Raw genomic sequence first — 15,892 nt, forward strand, 5'->3', positions numbered from 1 at the left:
CCACTTACATAGCCATGCTTACTGTGGGGAAAAGTTATAATGATTTGTGGTAGAATGACCTGGAAATTCCACTGTCAGCTTTTAGGTTTTACTCTTTAGAGTCATGCAACTAGTAATGTTATGCTTGGAGGAATCACAGTGTATTAGAGTACAGTACTCAGAAATTAACTAACTGAAACAGAAATATGAGTGAATCACTACAATTATACATTTTGAGACTTGGGATTGTTAGATTTTTTTCTTTGCATCCCAGTGTCTAGAAGAGTGCCCAGGATATTGTAGCCATTTATTAAGTATTTGTTGATTAACTGGTGAGTTTTCTTTTGAATCTTCTTGATTTTTTTAAAGTCATGGTCTCTTGTTTTTATCAATCTTTGTATTCTTTGGATAATATGAATGTAATAAATATTTATTTATTCATGCCATAAATATAATAAAGATGGAGAAGTTTCTTTTATCAAGAGACTTTGGAAATGCTTTTCTTCTTGTCATTTCTATATAATTCAGTAATTATGCCTTTAATGATTACTTTTTACCAAGTACAGTTAAATCATTGGTTACTACCTAACAGAAATGCATAACTAACCCACAAGAAAATGAAGTAGAAAAAAAAGTATGTTTCAATCTGTATTTATTCTGTATTTAAACTCTATCATTTCTTCTTCTGAAGGTGGATAACTTTTTTCATTGAAAGTCCCCAAAGTTATTATATATCTTTGTATTTCTGAGAAAAGCTAAGTCATTCACACTTGATCATTATACAATATTGCTGTTACTGTGTACAATGGTCTCCTGTTTCTGTTTATTTCTTTCTGCATCAGTTATATTGGTCTTTCCAGATTTTTCTGAAACCATTCCCTTCATCATTTCTTTTAGCAAACTAATATTCCTTCACAATCATATACCACAACTTTTCCTGCCATTCCTCAAATGCTGCTATGAATATTATATATATATATATATATATATTTCTCCATTTCCTTTTTCTTCGATCTCTTTGGGATATAGACCTAGTAGTAGTATAAATGGATTAAAGAATATGCAGTTTCATAGCCCTTTGGGTATCTATTCAGTTCTTGTTTAACACTAAGTGGATCTTTCCACAGAGCTCACCTTGCTCTTATCAGGCTCCATGTGGCCATAACTCCAAATTGCTCTCCAGAATGGTTGAATTAGTTCACAATTCTATAAACAGTGTATTAGTGCCCAGAGTTTTTCACATCCCCTCCAAATTTTTCCCCCCTACCAAGTAAAGTTTAAATTCCTATGCTTGGCATTAAATACCTTCTGTCCTTTTCTGTCATATTTGCCAATCTAATGGGTTTGTGGTGGTACCTCAGTATTATTTTAATTTACATATCATTGATCAATAGTGATTTTGAGCTTTTTTAAAATGTAACTATAGATAACTTTGATTTCTCCTTTTTAAAACTGCCTCTTCATATCCTGTGGCCATTTATCAATTGGAGAATGACACATAATTCTTACAAATTTGATTCAGTTCTCTATATGTTTGGTAGATGAGGCCTTTATCTGAGCAATTAGTTGTAAAAATAATTTTCTCCCAGTTTCCTGCTTTCCTCCTAATCTTAGCTACACTGAGTTGGTTTTTTTTTTGTTCAAAGCCTTTTTAATGTAATGCAAAGTCATTCTTTTTAATTAATATTTTAAAAATTTTAATTCTACATCTTTGATCACTAAACAGAGATTGTTATTTTTAGTGTACTCTACCTTTAACTATGGCATGAAAGTGGGCAAAAATGGATTTCAGAAAGATGCTTGACAGTAAGAGCTGAATCAGAAAGTTTTCTAGCTAACCAAAAAATTAAACTAAATACAACTCCACTGAACTTAATCGATGAATTTCCACCACCCTCCTTTCCCATCATCCAAAAAAAAAAAAAAGGCTCCAGACACTTGGACAACTGAACATCATACAATTTGGAAAGATTATTTGTGTCTTATATTTAGAAAGCTGAAATGGATTTTAGAGATTATCTTGTCCAAATCCTGCATTTTATATGTACGTGTGTGTGTGTGTGTGTGAGAGAGAGAGAGAGAGAGAGACAGACAGACAGACAGACAGAGAGTCTGGAAAGATTAAGTGACTTGCCCAAAAGTCACACAAATACACAAATACTGGTAAATAGCAGTTCTATGATTTGAACTCGAATTCTTTGATTCCAAATCCAACACACTTTCTTACTATATTATTCTCACTGGAATAGTATTATTAAGAAAATAAATTAAAATGGATGGCTTGCTGGTCTAAAGGAGAGAGATATTGAGTTATAAATATGAAAAAGAAACAAAAATTATCAATAAAAATAAAATTTCATATATACATAGATATATAATCATTTCCATAGGAATGCTACATGTAACCCAAATTGCTTAATAATTAATAAAACATTTAGAATTTTTCCAAATCCTTCAGAGACCTTGAACAAAAAGAGACTAGTGGCTAATAAATTTACTTTACTCACTCTAACCGTAGGTATCCCTCAGAGTTTTGTCTTGGGTCCTCTTCTCTTCTCCTTCTCTGCTACTTTATTTGATTTTATCAGCTCCCATGGATATATTTACCATCTTTATGCCCAAATTGATCTTTCCTCCCCTAGTCTCTCTGGTTGTTCAGCTGTTCTCTAGTCATGTTCAACTCTTCATGATTTCATTTTGGCTTTCTTGGCTAAGATATTATAGTCATTTTTCATTTTTTCTTCCCTAGCTCATTTTTACAGATGAGGAAACTTAGGTAAGGAAGGATTTAAATGACTTATCCAGGGCCACCCAGCTACTGCCTGAAGCCAGATTTGAACTCATGCATTCCTCTCTTCAAGTCTGGCACTTTATTCATGATGCCACCTAATTGCATCCCACCTCAATCTCCTATCTACCATTACCTTCAGACATTTTGAACTTGATGTTTAGTAGACAATTTAAACTCAATATGTTCAAAAGAGAACTTTTTATCATTCACTCAAACTGCTCCCCTTCCTTGTTTCTGTAGAGGCCACACCATCCTCTCAGTCCTGCAGACTCATAACCCAGGAGTCCTCTTGAATTCCTTACTCTCTCCTTCCAAATCCAACCTGTTGCCAAGTGTTATGATTTCAACTTTGATACATCTCCCAAATATGCCCATTTCTCTCCCCTGACAGGGCTACAGGCAGGCCCTCATCATCTCACACCTTGATTACTGCAATAGCCTGCTGGTGGGTCTTCCTGCCTCAAGTCTTTTCCCTCTTTAATCCATTTTCCTTTTAGTCACTAAAGCGATTTTCCTAAAATGCAAGTCTATTCAGATTACGTATACAACCCATTTCCCAATAAACTCACTGCCTCCCCATCACCTCCAGTGACACATGAAAAATACTTTGGCATTCAAAGCCCTTCATAATCTAATCCCCTCCTACCTTTTTAGTCTTCTTATACTTTAACCCTGAACATGTAAACTTTGATTCAGTGACACTAGTCTCCTGCTTTTCCACAAATGAGACACTTTGTTTCTTAGCTCTGGATGTTCTTTCTTGTGTCCCTCACCTTTCTCTACTCCAACTATTTGAACCTTCTGGTTTCCTTTAAATCCCAACTAAAATTCTACCTTCTGAAGAAAACCTCCCCAATCCCTCTTAATTCAACTGCCTTCCCTTTGTTCATTATTTCCTATTTATCCCACTTGTAAGCTTGCTTTGTATATGTTAGTTTGCATGAAGTCTCCCTTCATTACTTTGTAAGCTTCTTGAGAGTAAGGACTGTCTCTTTTTGTATCCCCAGTGCTTAGTATTGTGTCTGGCTTATAGTAGACATTTAATAAATATTTACTTAACTGAGTTGAATGAAGCAGATTTTTTTGAGATATATTTATTTTATTTATTTTTTATTTTTTAGAAAATTTTTTTCCATGGTTACATGATTCATGTTCTTGCTCTCCCTCCCCCCCCCCACACCCAACCTCAGTAGCTGACACACATTTCCACCGGTTTCTTCCTGTGTCATCAATCAAGACCTATTTCCATATTATTGATAATTGTTCTAGGGTGGTCATTTAGAGTCTACATCCTAATCGTGTCCTCATCAACCCATGTGTTCAAGCAGTTGTTTTTCTTCTGTGTTTCCACTCCTGTAGTTCTTCCTCTGAATGTTGGTAGTGTTATTTTCCATAAATTCATCAGAATTGTCCTGGGTCATTGCATTGCTGCTAGTACAGAAGTCCATTCCGTTTGATTTTACCACAGTGTGTCAGTCTCTGTGTACAATGTTCTCCTGGTTCTGCTCCTTTCACTCTGCATCAATTCTTGGAGGTCATTCCAGTTCACGTGGAATTCCTCCAATTTATTATTCCTTTGAGCACAATAGTATTCCATTCATCAGCAACAAACTAGGAAAAAATCTTTATAATGAAAAACTCTGACAGGGGTCTAATTACTCAAATATACAAGGAGCTAAATCAGTTGTACAAAAAAATCAAGCCATTCCCCAATTGATAAATGGGCAAGAGACATGAATAGGCAATTTTCAGATGAAGAAATGAAAAATATCAATAAGCACATGAGAAAGTGTTCTAAATCTCTAATAATTAGAGAAATGTAAATCAAAACAACTCTGAGGTATCACCTCACACCCAGAAGATTGGCTGACAAGACAGCAGGGGAGAGTAATGAATGTTGGTGGGGATGTGGCAAAATTGGGACATTAATGCATTGCTGGTGGAGTTTAGGAATTGATCCAACCATTCTGGATGGCAATTTGGAACTATGCCCAAAAAGAGCTCTAAAAGACTGCCTTCCCTTTGATTCAGCCATAGCATTGTTGGGTTTGTACCCCAAAGAGATCATAAGGAAAAAGACGTGTACAAAAATATTTATAGCTGCGCTCTTTGTGGTGACAAAAAACTGGAAAACGATGGTATGCCCTTCAAAACTGGGGAATGGCTGAACAAATTGTTTTATATGCTGGTGAAGGAATCAAGTAGATTTTAGAGACTTGTCTAGTTTTGTTTTTTGTTTTTTTTTTTTCTTAAACTCAATGCCGTATTTCTAGGAAAAATCCCCTCAGAATTGGGAAAAAAAAGAGCATCATACCATTACCTCCTCCCACCCAAGTGTAACAATATAGACTTGGCATTAAATATATCAAAATATAGAAGTTATGCCTAAACTATTCATATTTTCATAGGTAGAGTTTCATTATCATTGGTCAATTATAATACAATGTAACCTATACAAATATTTTCTTTTTGCAGAATACACATAGAATCCAATGCATGACAGGTAATTGACATATTAAAAATTAAGCTGATTCATTCACTAATTTAAAAGATCAAAAGAATAAAGTTCTGATTTTTAAAACCCTAAAAAAAATCAGACATTGTTAGTTATGAGGGGAAAATAACTCCAATTTTAGTTTTCAAGGTTGTTCTTGTATCTGTGGCGTGTGTGTGTGTCTGTGTGTGTGTGTGTGTGTGTGTGTGTCTGTGTGTGTAACAGAGCTGTAATTTGGAAATGAGAAGAAATTAGGACTTGGAGAGAAGCCAGTGCCAAAAATACATCATACCCATTCAAATGTTTTTATGGGTTTAAAAGTGCTTAAGCTGGAAAAGGTTGAACATATAAAATGCCTCCAAGTTTTATTAATTTTTCTCCTCCTCCTCCTCCTCCTCCTCCTCCCTGGCCTCATACTATTTAGGAAAACTTTTTCATATTCTACTATAAGAACATAGCCAAATACTCTGCACTTTGATGATTTAACTTTGACATTCTTTTGATTGTTTCTAGGCTTCCATAAAACTTCCTGTGTATCGCCAGCCATTTCACCATCTCTCCCCCACTTCTTTTCAGCATCTCTTTATGTATTATCTTTCCCCTCCATTAGAATATAAGCACTCTGAAGGAAGGGATTTTCTCTCTGATTATTATATTATATCCATAACACTTAGCAATATATTTGACCCATATTGAGTACTTTATAAATTCTCTCTGTCTCTCTGTCTTTCTGTCTTTCACACACACACACACACACACACACACACACACACACACACACACACAGATGGAGAAGACAAATTTAGCAAAGTATATTGTTCTATATTATTATCCAAAATTTGATTCCTCATTATTTGCTTTGCTTGTCAAGAATAAGGTTTTGCTTCTTAAAAATAAAGATAATATCTTATTACTTAAATTAGTTTTAGAAAGAGATGCAATAATTTAAAAGGCTGGCAGAACCACTCTTTCAATATTAGGCTATTAATTTAGAATGTTAGAACCAGGAGGAAGCTAAAAGGTGCTGGTCTAACCTCTCCATTTTACAGAAAAACAAACTGAATCTCAGAAAGATTATTTAATAATCAAAGGTCACATAGTTCTTAGATGGGCACAAGCCAATGCTATGAATAACAGTGCCTGGCAAATAATAAGCACTTAACAAATATTTGTTGCCTTGACTTGCTTTATAATTCCAGTGTATTTTTCACTGTACTATCACTTCATATTAATGTGGCATTTCTCTAAGCCTCCATTTTCTCACTAGTAAAAGGAAAATAATATCACTTATACTACCTACCTAAGATGATTATAAGAAGATAAGATGAGATTATAAAAATGCCATCATAAAGCATCATATAAATTTGGTCAATATTAGTACTTCAGAATAGGAACCTATACTTCTTTGGAGTAAAACTGCCAAACACATGCTACATCCTTAATAAATACCTAATATGGTTTTTAAATAATAAAATGGATTCTATAACCCATACCTTCAAATTTCCTTACACAGTATTATATTGGTTGCTCCTATTGCCCATATTCTAATTCCCAGGAACATATAGTTCATAAAACTTCACAACTGAACGATGTTTTTCAGATCAGCTAGTCTTGGATCTTTCAAACTATGTTCCATAGAACCCTTCCTTTTACCCTCACCCAATGAGACATCCCCTAGAAGAAGAAAAAAAACAACACTTTGGCAAACTAACCAATGTTCTGAAATCGTAGTTTCCCCATTGTTATATTAATATTGTTATTGTGAATATGTTTCCTGGTTCTGCTTATGTCATTTTGCATTAATTCAAAAATCTTGTCATGCTTGTCTGAATTAATTGTATTCATAATTTCTTATAACATGGCAATATGCCATTTTTTCCATGTACCACAATTTGTTTAACCATTCCCCAATCGTGAAGAACCTCTTCTTTTCAGGTCATTAGTACTACAAAAAGTGCTGCTATGAGAATTTAGTTGTATATGAGGTCTTTCTTTCTTTGATCTCTTTGGGGCAAATGCTTAATCATATTATTATTTTTAAAAAGAGTAAATTGAAGCTTAGTAAATCAAAGGAAAAAATAGATTTGGAGGGTCTTCACAGATCTCTAAAGAGGCAGTTTTAGTATAATATAGATTTGGAGTGGGTTGTAGAGATCCTCTAGAACAGCTCTCTTCCCTCCCTCCCTTCCTATCTATCCCTCTTTTTCTCTCTCCTCTCTCTTTCTCTCTCTCCCTCTCTTTCTGTCTGTCTCACGATCTTCATCTGTAAAATAAGTTATTTAATTAAATTCACCTAATATTTATTAAGTACTTAAGTTTTCTAGGCTCTGAGGATATGCACACACATACATATATATATAGATAATATATGTGTATATGTGTGTCTATACACACATACACATTTTCCTGTTAAATTTTATTAGAGGGAATGGAAGGTGTATGCAGGTAAATAAATGCAAAGTATATGAAGTCATACAAAGAATTCTAAAGAAATTAAACAAATAATTTAGGGATCTAGAAAAAGCTTTATTAAGGTTATCATATAAGTTATTCAAAGCTATGCTTTGAAGAAGGCTAAATGTCATAAGCAACAGGTAAGGATGTGCATTACAAATAAGTGGAGACAGGAGTTGTAGTGTCTTAATGATTATACCATTTACTTTAGTGTTTGTGAGGAAAATGCTTTGCATACCTCAAACTGCTATATAAGTGTGAGTTCTCAGTCTAACCTTTTAATTTTACAGATAAGGAAACTGAGGCTCAAAGAGATTAAGACATTTGTCTAATTGTCAAATGTGCCATAGCAGTCCTATATCCCACCCAGGGCCCCTGATGCCAAGACCACTACACTTTCCATATAAATGTGCTATATATTTTCTAATAATCATTTTAATTCTTTGAACATAGTTATATTCTCAGACTTGCTTCCATTTAGCAGCACCCTCGGATATGATACTTAAAAGTGGGGCTTCTGTTTTCCTCTAAAGCTTAGAGTTACTAAAGCAGCTTTGCAACTTCCATGCAGGCAATCCAGATAGCTCTCCCACTCCAGTTCAATCCAGGGCTAACAAAAAGATTATCTGAACTGACTATTCCTAATACATGTAGTAATGGATGAGTTCCATAGGATTTCCATGTAAATACATACCATAATCTAGGGCAGTGATGGCAAACCTATGGCATGGGTGCCAAATATGGCATATAGAGTGCTTTCTGTGGGCACAGGGCTGCCCTCCACCCTACCCCCAGTTCATTACTAGAATGGCAGAGGGATTCAGGTGGAGCTGCTTCTTTTCCCCTCTCCACTATGCCTGACAACTTTTCTCCCATCACCTGCTCCTCTGCCCATCAGCCAATGGAAGAGCACAGGGAGGTAAGGTGGGTGACTTACAAGCTATAGAGCTGGAGGGGAGCAGAGTTCTGGGGCCACTCCCTTCCTCCTCTCTTACTGGCTGAGAACATTCCTTACTTCATCTGCCCCTCTGCCCAACAGCCCAGTATGAGTGCTTTCTCCTGTTCCCTGTTCAGTAAGGGGAGGGGGCAGGGCACACCCAGCATTCATTGGGGGGATGGAGGGGCACCACATGTGGTGTGTGTGGGGAGGGCTGCACTCCATCTCTGAAAGGTTCACCATCATTGATTTAGGTGATAGGCATTCTAGGATGATATGGACTAGAGTCACATAGGAAAACCAAGCATACCTTGGTTGTGATCTTCATCTTTAGAAAGAACTTCCAAATATATGAGATCATAAGTTCATTTGAATTTTTAAACACAAGAATCTATTTTCTGAGTTGACAAAAAGTAGCTCCCTCTCTTTGATCTTAAAGGTTTTGTGAAGTTTTTTTCTTTGCTTGAACAAAACAGCTTCCTACCTCTACCCCACTCATCCCTGAACTCAGCTTTCTCCCGCCCCTTTCATCAATATCTCCTGTCCAGAATAGCAACACACCCTCAGTGCCTCACATATCCAAAGCTAGAAGCTCCCCCTTCTCCTAACCAGTAGTTCTCCTTGGCCCCACTGTGAAATAATGCCCTCCAGTACTCTCTCAGCTCAACAGTGCCCTTCGATCCTTTGCTCTTCCCTTCCAAGCAGTCCCCTTAAACTAGAATCTTCTGTTGGCAAGGCTTGAAATCCTTAGCACAGCCCCTCCCCAAGGGGAGCTAGCGCTCACCACTACTCCCTCCCGTTGAGCCCAGACGGAGACACTCCCCTAGTTCAGTTACACACTTGTGGTAACCAGAAGTGGTAGGTTGTGTGTAAAATGAAAGCAATCCTTTAATAAAAAAAAAAAAAAAAACAGTCTCATTGGTTGAAATAGCCTGGTACTCAGCGGGCTCTGAACCTCAAAGTGCTGTAAGGCCTGGGGCCACTATTTTATAATAAACTACTCTGAATTCCCTTTGATTCCTTCAGGTCAGTTACTAGCTTTTCAGCCTCATAGAGCTTGTGGGGCAGGGTTGGTTGGCAGCAGGCAGGTAGAAAGGTCTGGCCCTACACCTGTTGTTCAGCTGGAAACGAAGCTGCAGGTCCCGTTGCCAACAGCTGGCAACAGCAGTTTGAGCTGCAGCTACAGCAGCAGCAGCAGCATGTCTGGCCCACTGAGAGCGGAAGGAATTAAATGCCCGCCCATCCCTTCTGACAGCCTCCTCCTTCTCTCTCTCCTCCTCTTCCCTTCCAGCTTCACAACGTGAGAGGGGTCCTGTCTGCGAGGAGTCTGTGTATGAGTGTTGTGTTGTGGTGGCTTGTGGTGTTTTGTTTTTCCAAACCAATAAAAGAAGAAGGCAGCGGCCGGGTTCTCAACCTCGAGCTAAGCTGATGCTGTTCACAGGATGGTGGTGAAGTAGGTTTGGATCGGAGCGCTCGCCCTGACTTCTTCCAGAGAAACAGGGGAGGAGAAAGGGAGGAGAAGGAGGAAAGGGGGCAGTCCGGGTGCCCCGGCAGCGCCCCGGCCGTTCACACCCCTGCTGCTGCTGTTTCTGGGGCTACTGACTCTGACTCCCACCCCTTGAGGATACTGGTATTGGCTTCCGAGGGAAGCATGGGGGACTCAGTGTTTAATGAGAAGCCTCAGCTCCACTATGCGGTAAGTTGTCCAGTTCCTGAAAGGGAGATGGGACAGGTCAGGGTTGGGAATGGAGGAGCGATCTGGTCCCTAGGGAGACTTCGGAAGGTACTGGCCCCAGCCTCCTCCTCGCCCTTCGTAGACTGTTTGATACTGGAAGTGGGCAAGGAGACCAGGGGAATTCATGCCCATGCTGGAAATCCCTGGGGGTTATAGAGAGGGGAGGGGGGACGAGGCCAGGAGGAGATTTTTGCCAAGTAGAAGGGGCTGGTAAGAGGACTTCTGTTTGCGTGGCACGGTCTCACCTGGCCACTCACTGCAAGCTGAAGATGCCTTGCAGATCAGTCTCTGAATACCTCGCTGCACTGTTACCGTAGCGCCCCCGGGACCTTTGCAGTCTCCCTTGGGTGTCTCTAGATGGTGAGCTCTTGACAACTCAGGAAGGGAAATTTCTGTCCAGCCAAACCTAATCCTGCACACACCTGGAAGTTCCTTTTTCCTCTTCCTCTGCCCTCAGCTGTGCCAAAGGCGGTTAAAAAGGCTAGGGACAAGGTAGGAGGGCTTTGCTCAAGCTAACTCTTGCTGCATGGATGTATCTGGACCAGGGAGAGGGAATTGAGAAATGGGGCGCGCCTTGAGAAACTGGACTCTACCGAGTTCCCAGTGCTTCCAAGCCGCTTTTGAACGCGAATGGGCTGATGGTTCTTTTCCTGACTCAGTCCGGACCAGCCCATTCAGCCTTTTGGTCAAATATGTGGGAAGGACAAGAATAGAATTGGATACTTGTCAGGTTTTTTTGCTTTTTTTTTTTTTTATTATTACTTTTTTAAATGACCTGGGAGGTGAAATAGTGGATCACTGAAGAAATGCTGCAGGGTATGGATACCCACGTAATGGTTGGGTTTATTTATTTCTCTTATGAGGCATATGAGTTTCCCTCCAAGTTTTAAAAATAAACATTACAAAAATTCTATTTTGCAATATAGTCAATGGCTAAGGCAGCCTCTACAGGCTAGTCTTAGCATGGGAGACCCGGATTCTTGAATATTTGGTTAGCTTTATGACCTTGGTCAAGTCACTTGCCCCATCTAACAAAGTGAGAATGGCATAATAAATAGGGAGTTCTTAATCTAAGGTCTGTGGATAGATTTCAAGGAGTTCAGAATTTTATTTAAAACATTTTGACAGCTATATTTCAATAAATTTGATTTTATTTATCTATGCATTAAAAGATGTTATCCTGAGAAGTCCCTCTACTTTACTACTGAAAGAGGGGGCCCTGACACAGAAACAAGCTACTGAAAACCTTTTCTGAGTGATTCAGGTTTTTTTGGAGCCACTGGAATGCTGTGAGTCCAACCAGGGGCATAATGGAGAGTTACTGTTGGAATTTCTTTCTGATTTTCCTTTCTGACAACCTGCTTCTGATTATGGGTTTAATGTTGGCCTAGGCAAGCGCTTGACCTCTATTTTGAATTCTTTTGAAAGAAGCAAAATGTTAAAGCAGGAGTACTACTTAGAAATGTCAGGAGGTGTCCCTATATTTCCTTAAGATTCATTCTTTGCAAGCTTATTTCATTGTTATTAGGTTTGTTTTTAAGCAAGAGGTTATGATTAAAGCTAAAAATAATAAAGAGGATTAATTTTTCTTTTCTTTTGCCAGTTAGTAGTTTTGAAAAATAAATCAAACACCCCCAAATCAATTAACATTATTAGTGGAAATTACCTGAAAGATAGCGTAATGGCTTCCTAATGGACTTTGGTCCCTGTTTTATTCTTGCCCATATCTAGTTAGAAAGCAACCTCAGGAAACTCAATGCTTTAGTTATAAAGAATAAAAATAACTTATTTGGGGTGGTTTCTTCTTGGAGTAGCTCAAGATAAACAAAAGTAAGTCACCAAAAGAGGTTAACTGTCAGGGACATGACTTAGTTTACCTGTTTTGGGTTTTTTTCTCAACTGAATCAAGAATTTTTGCTAAATTTGAGCAGATTTTTCAGTTTATCCTAATTCATTGAAAGCCAGAGAGGAAATATCTTAAGACTTTAGGACTACCACAGAATTTCTCTGTTGTTGTTGTTATTGTTATTGTTATTACTGTGGAAGTGGGGAAAGCACATCAGAGTTTAGTACAGATTTGTTGTAACTCATAGATTTAATTCATTATTTTTCTTCCGTAATGCTCATTCTGTGAATTCAACCTGTTTTAGTAGAATGCACTAACTAACATCCTTTCAGGATCTGTTGGGTCATATCTCAGATAGTTGACTATGACATTATTCTAGTGCTGATTGCCTTAAATTTATGTTTGAATATTATCTACATTATTAATTTAGGGATTTTAGGGTAAAGACTTTGGAATTATATATATCCACTCCAAAAGTTCTATCATCAAAGTTATAAAGGCCTTAGGTCATTTGAATACATGCTTTAGATAAAACAAAGGAATTTAGGTCTCTATCACAGTTGAAGTGCTACTCAAAAGAATTGTCTTTATAAGCATGACAGGTTGCTGTCCATATTTGTCAAGTTCTGTAATGTTTAATATGCTGTCTAATCTTGCCACTGCTTGTCTTATACCCCCTACTTTGGTTTAGGTATTTCTAGAAGTTTGCTTCTCATTTTTATAAAAACTATATTTATCCTACTTATCTATATTTGGCTTTACAGAATCCCTTACTCTCTCAGGGCCTTGGGATATGGCTCCTTGAAAAAGACTATCCCTACTATGTCCTGATGGTGCTTGTCTCTTCAGCAAGTCTCCATTATGCCCTTTTGGGACAGTTTTTTAACACTGTTCTCCTTACAGGATACAGTCATCCTCATTTCTTTATACTGCATTACTTGTTTTCATATCTAAAATCAGAAGCGCTCTAGTTATTTAGTAAAGAAATAATCAGATAAGAGTCAGTAATTTTTGGAGTTGCCATCATCTTATCCCCCCCATTGTGTATATCATTTCAGTCATGAGGAACTAAGAACACAGAATTCCATAAAATTGTATTGTATTTTATAAAATACATAATAGCTTGTTATACCAATTATTTTTAGATTTGCTATCTCACTTTACCCCCTAACAACTCAATGAGGTAGGTAATACCTCTATAAGCTGTTGAACTGAAAGAGCTTTTTGTAAATACAATATAAACATTATATTAATAGTATCCTTATTTTACAGATGAGGAAACACGTTTCAAACATACATGTGACTAATGTCAGAGACAGAACTACAAAGAAGGGAAGAAGGGAGAAAAGGAGGATTTATGAAGTGCTTACTATGTGCCAGGCACTATACTAAGCACCATAATAATGATTATGATGGTGATAATGATAAATATTTTAAAAGAACCTATTATGTGCTAGGCACTTTATAATTAATACCTTGTTTCATCCTTACAACAACTCTGGGAGATGGTTGCTTTATTATCCCTATTTTTCAGATGAGAAAACAGACTAAGAGAGATTAAGAGAATTGCCCAGGGTCTTGCACCTGGTGTCTGAGGATGAATTCAAACTCTGGTCTTCTTGACTTCAGACTCAGTGTTTTATTCAGTGCATCACCTGGCTGCCCCAGGCTTCTCTGATTTTCTCTTTCATAGAACAAGAAATTGCTTCTGCTCTCTTTTTAGACGAGTAAGTAGGTAAAAGAGAACTTCATGACTATTACCTTCAAAGAAAAGGAGCTGAAATAGGAGAACTAGAGAACCTGTTCCAAAATACTGGGCATAGAATTGATCCAAGAAAAAAATAATTTGAAAAGCTGTTAATACAAAATCATCCCTTGGTTCCGAATTCAAGATGAGCTTAAAAAATTACTCAACTCAGGCATGAATATTGTACTCAATATTTCCATTATTAATGAGGATTCTACATTTGAAGTTTTTATTTTTTTCTAAATTATCACTTAGAATATCATTTAACAGACAAGTAAAATCTCCGTTTCATGCTAGAATGACAAAAGATTCTGTATTTAATTCTAAAGCAACACCTTTTTGGAGATAAAGGTTGTTATTTTAGTTATATCAATCAAAGAACCAGTCTGGGTATTTGGATTAAAAATTACAATATTTTCTATATAAAGAGATACAGTGCACAATGAATTTGGCATATCATTTTATACACAAAACAATACTCCCAAACTGACCTGCTATCACTTACAGGGGACTTAGCTGGTTAAAAATAGGTGGAACTAGATTCCTAAAATACTATGCATGAAAATTTATTTGTTTACAAATGATTGACCCCAGGATAGGCTACTAATTTGTTTAGGCTACCTATAAATAAGTTTTTCACAATTATTCAATTATTTATGTTGCCTTCACATTATTGAAGACAAATGAATTTAGTTAAAATCATTAACCAAATTAGGCCAAAAAATATACATTGGGACCTGACTTATCAGGTTTTATTAGTGTGGAATTGGTTGAGTAAGCTGCCTGATTCTTACTCTGAGAGGTAATATCCTGTTGTGGAAAGAAGGGACTTAATTAGGCAAGAGACCTGGTGTCCATTCTAGCTTCCGTCACTTATTATGTGACCTTTGGCTTTGTATACTCAGCATTTCAGAGAAAGCCTCATCTCAGAATAACATTAGCTAACATTTATATGGCACTTTAAGTTTTGTTTGAAAGGCATTATATTATCCCATTTGATCCTGCAATTTGATTCACACAGTTCTCTTTTCCCTACTTATCTGAGAAAGAGCAGTAGTAGAGAACAGAAGCAATTCATTGTTTTTGAAAGAGAAAATCAGAGAAAACTAGGATAGCTATGTATCAAAAGCTTAGGTACAGTGATCCCTTCCCCATTGTGACTTTCCTTATCATAATTTCTATATATCGCAGCATATCATAAGAATTAAATGGGAAATTGGGGTAAGTTTTCCAGAAGCTGCAACTGAGACTTGAAGGACAGCAGATGACAGAAAAAATTTAGAAACTCAGAAATGAATACTTAACCCAGAATTTAAAATAAGGGTACTGCAAGTACCCCATAAAAGAAAAAGAAAAAAATTCATACTTCTTTTCTAATACAAAGGAAGGGCCAAATAATTTTACAAGGATTTTCTAGATGGGGAGTGAGGGTGGGGAGCACAGCCCTAATCTCCAAGATATAGAAGGGATAACTATGCTTTTATCCCCATTTTATGAGTGCAAATACTGAGACTGAGATAAAGTTGCAAAATAACTTTCCCAGGATTATAGAGCTAGTCTCTAAGACAAAATTTGAACTCAAGACATCCAGTATTTATGTCCAGTACTATATCCATTGAACCACTTGTCTATGTAGCAGTAGGAGAAGGCATTTAAAAATACTTGTTGGGGGCAGCTGGGTTGCTCAGTGGATTGAGAGCCAGCCTAGAGTTGGGAGGTCCTAGGTTCAAATCTGGCCTCAGACACTTCCAAGCTGTGTGACCCTTGGCAAGTCACTTGACCCCCATTGACTAGCCCTCACCACTCTTCTGTCTTGGAGCCAACACAACAGTATTGACTCCAAGATGGAATGTAAGGATTTAAAAAAAAAAAATAAAAATACTTGTTGATTGTTTGGTTAATTGATTTA

General features: G+C 37.2%; 1 protein-coding gene across 2 annotated transcripts in view; it reads left to right on the forward strand.

The window, feature by feature from the left end:
- ARHGAP6 (Rho GTPase activating protein 6) overlaps positions 1-15,892 on the forward strand; it is a 675,366-nt gene that overhangs the window by 313,860 nt on the left and 345,614 nt on the right. Inside the window, exon 1 of one of the 2 annotated variants that reach the window (XM_044670379.1) lies at positions 8,981-10,351. The exons of the other annotated variant lie outside the window; for it this stretch is intronic. Coding sequence (XP_044526314.1) covers positions 10,307-10,351 — 45 coding nt within the window. The 5' untranslated portion in view covers positions 8,981-10,306. Of the gene's footprint in view, positions 1-8,980; positions 10,352-15,892 lie in introns of those variants that run through there. 2 annotated transcript variants of the gene reach the window in all.

This window comes from Gracilinanus agilis, chromosome 3, assembly GCF_016433145.1.
Source record: "Gracilinanus agilis isolate LMUSP501 chromosome 3, AgileGrace, whole genome shotgun sequence".
In the NCBI taxonomy this organism is placed as follows: Eukaryota; Metazoa; Chordata; class Mammalia; order Didelphimorphia; family Didelphidae; genus Gracilinanus; species Gracilinanus agilis.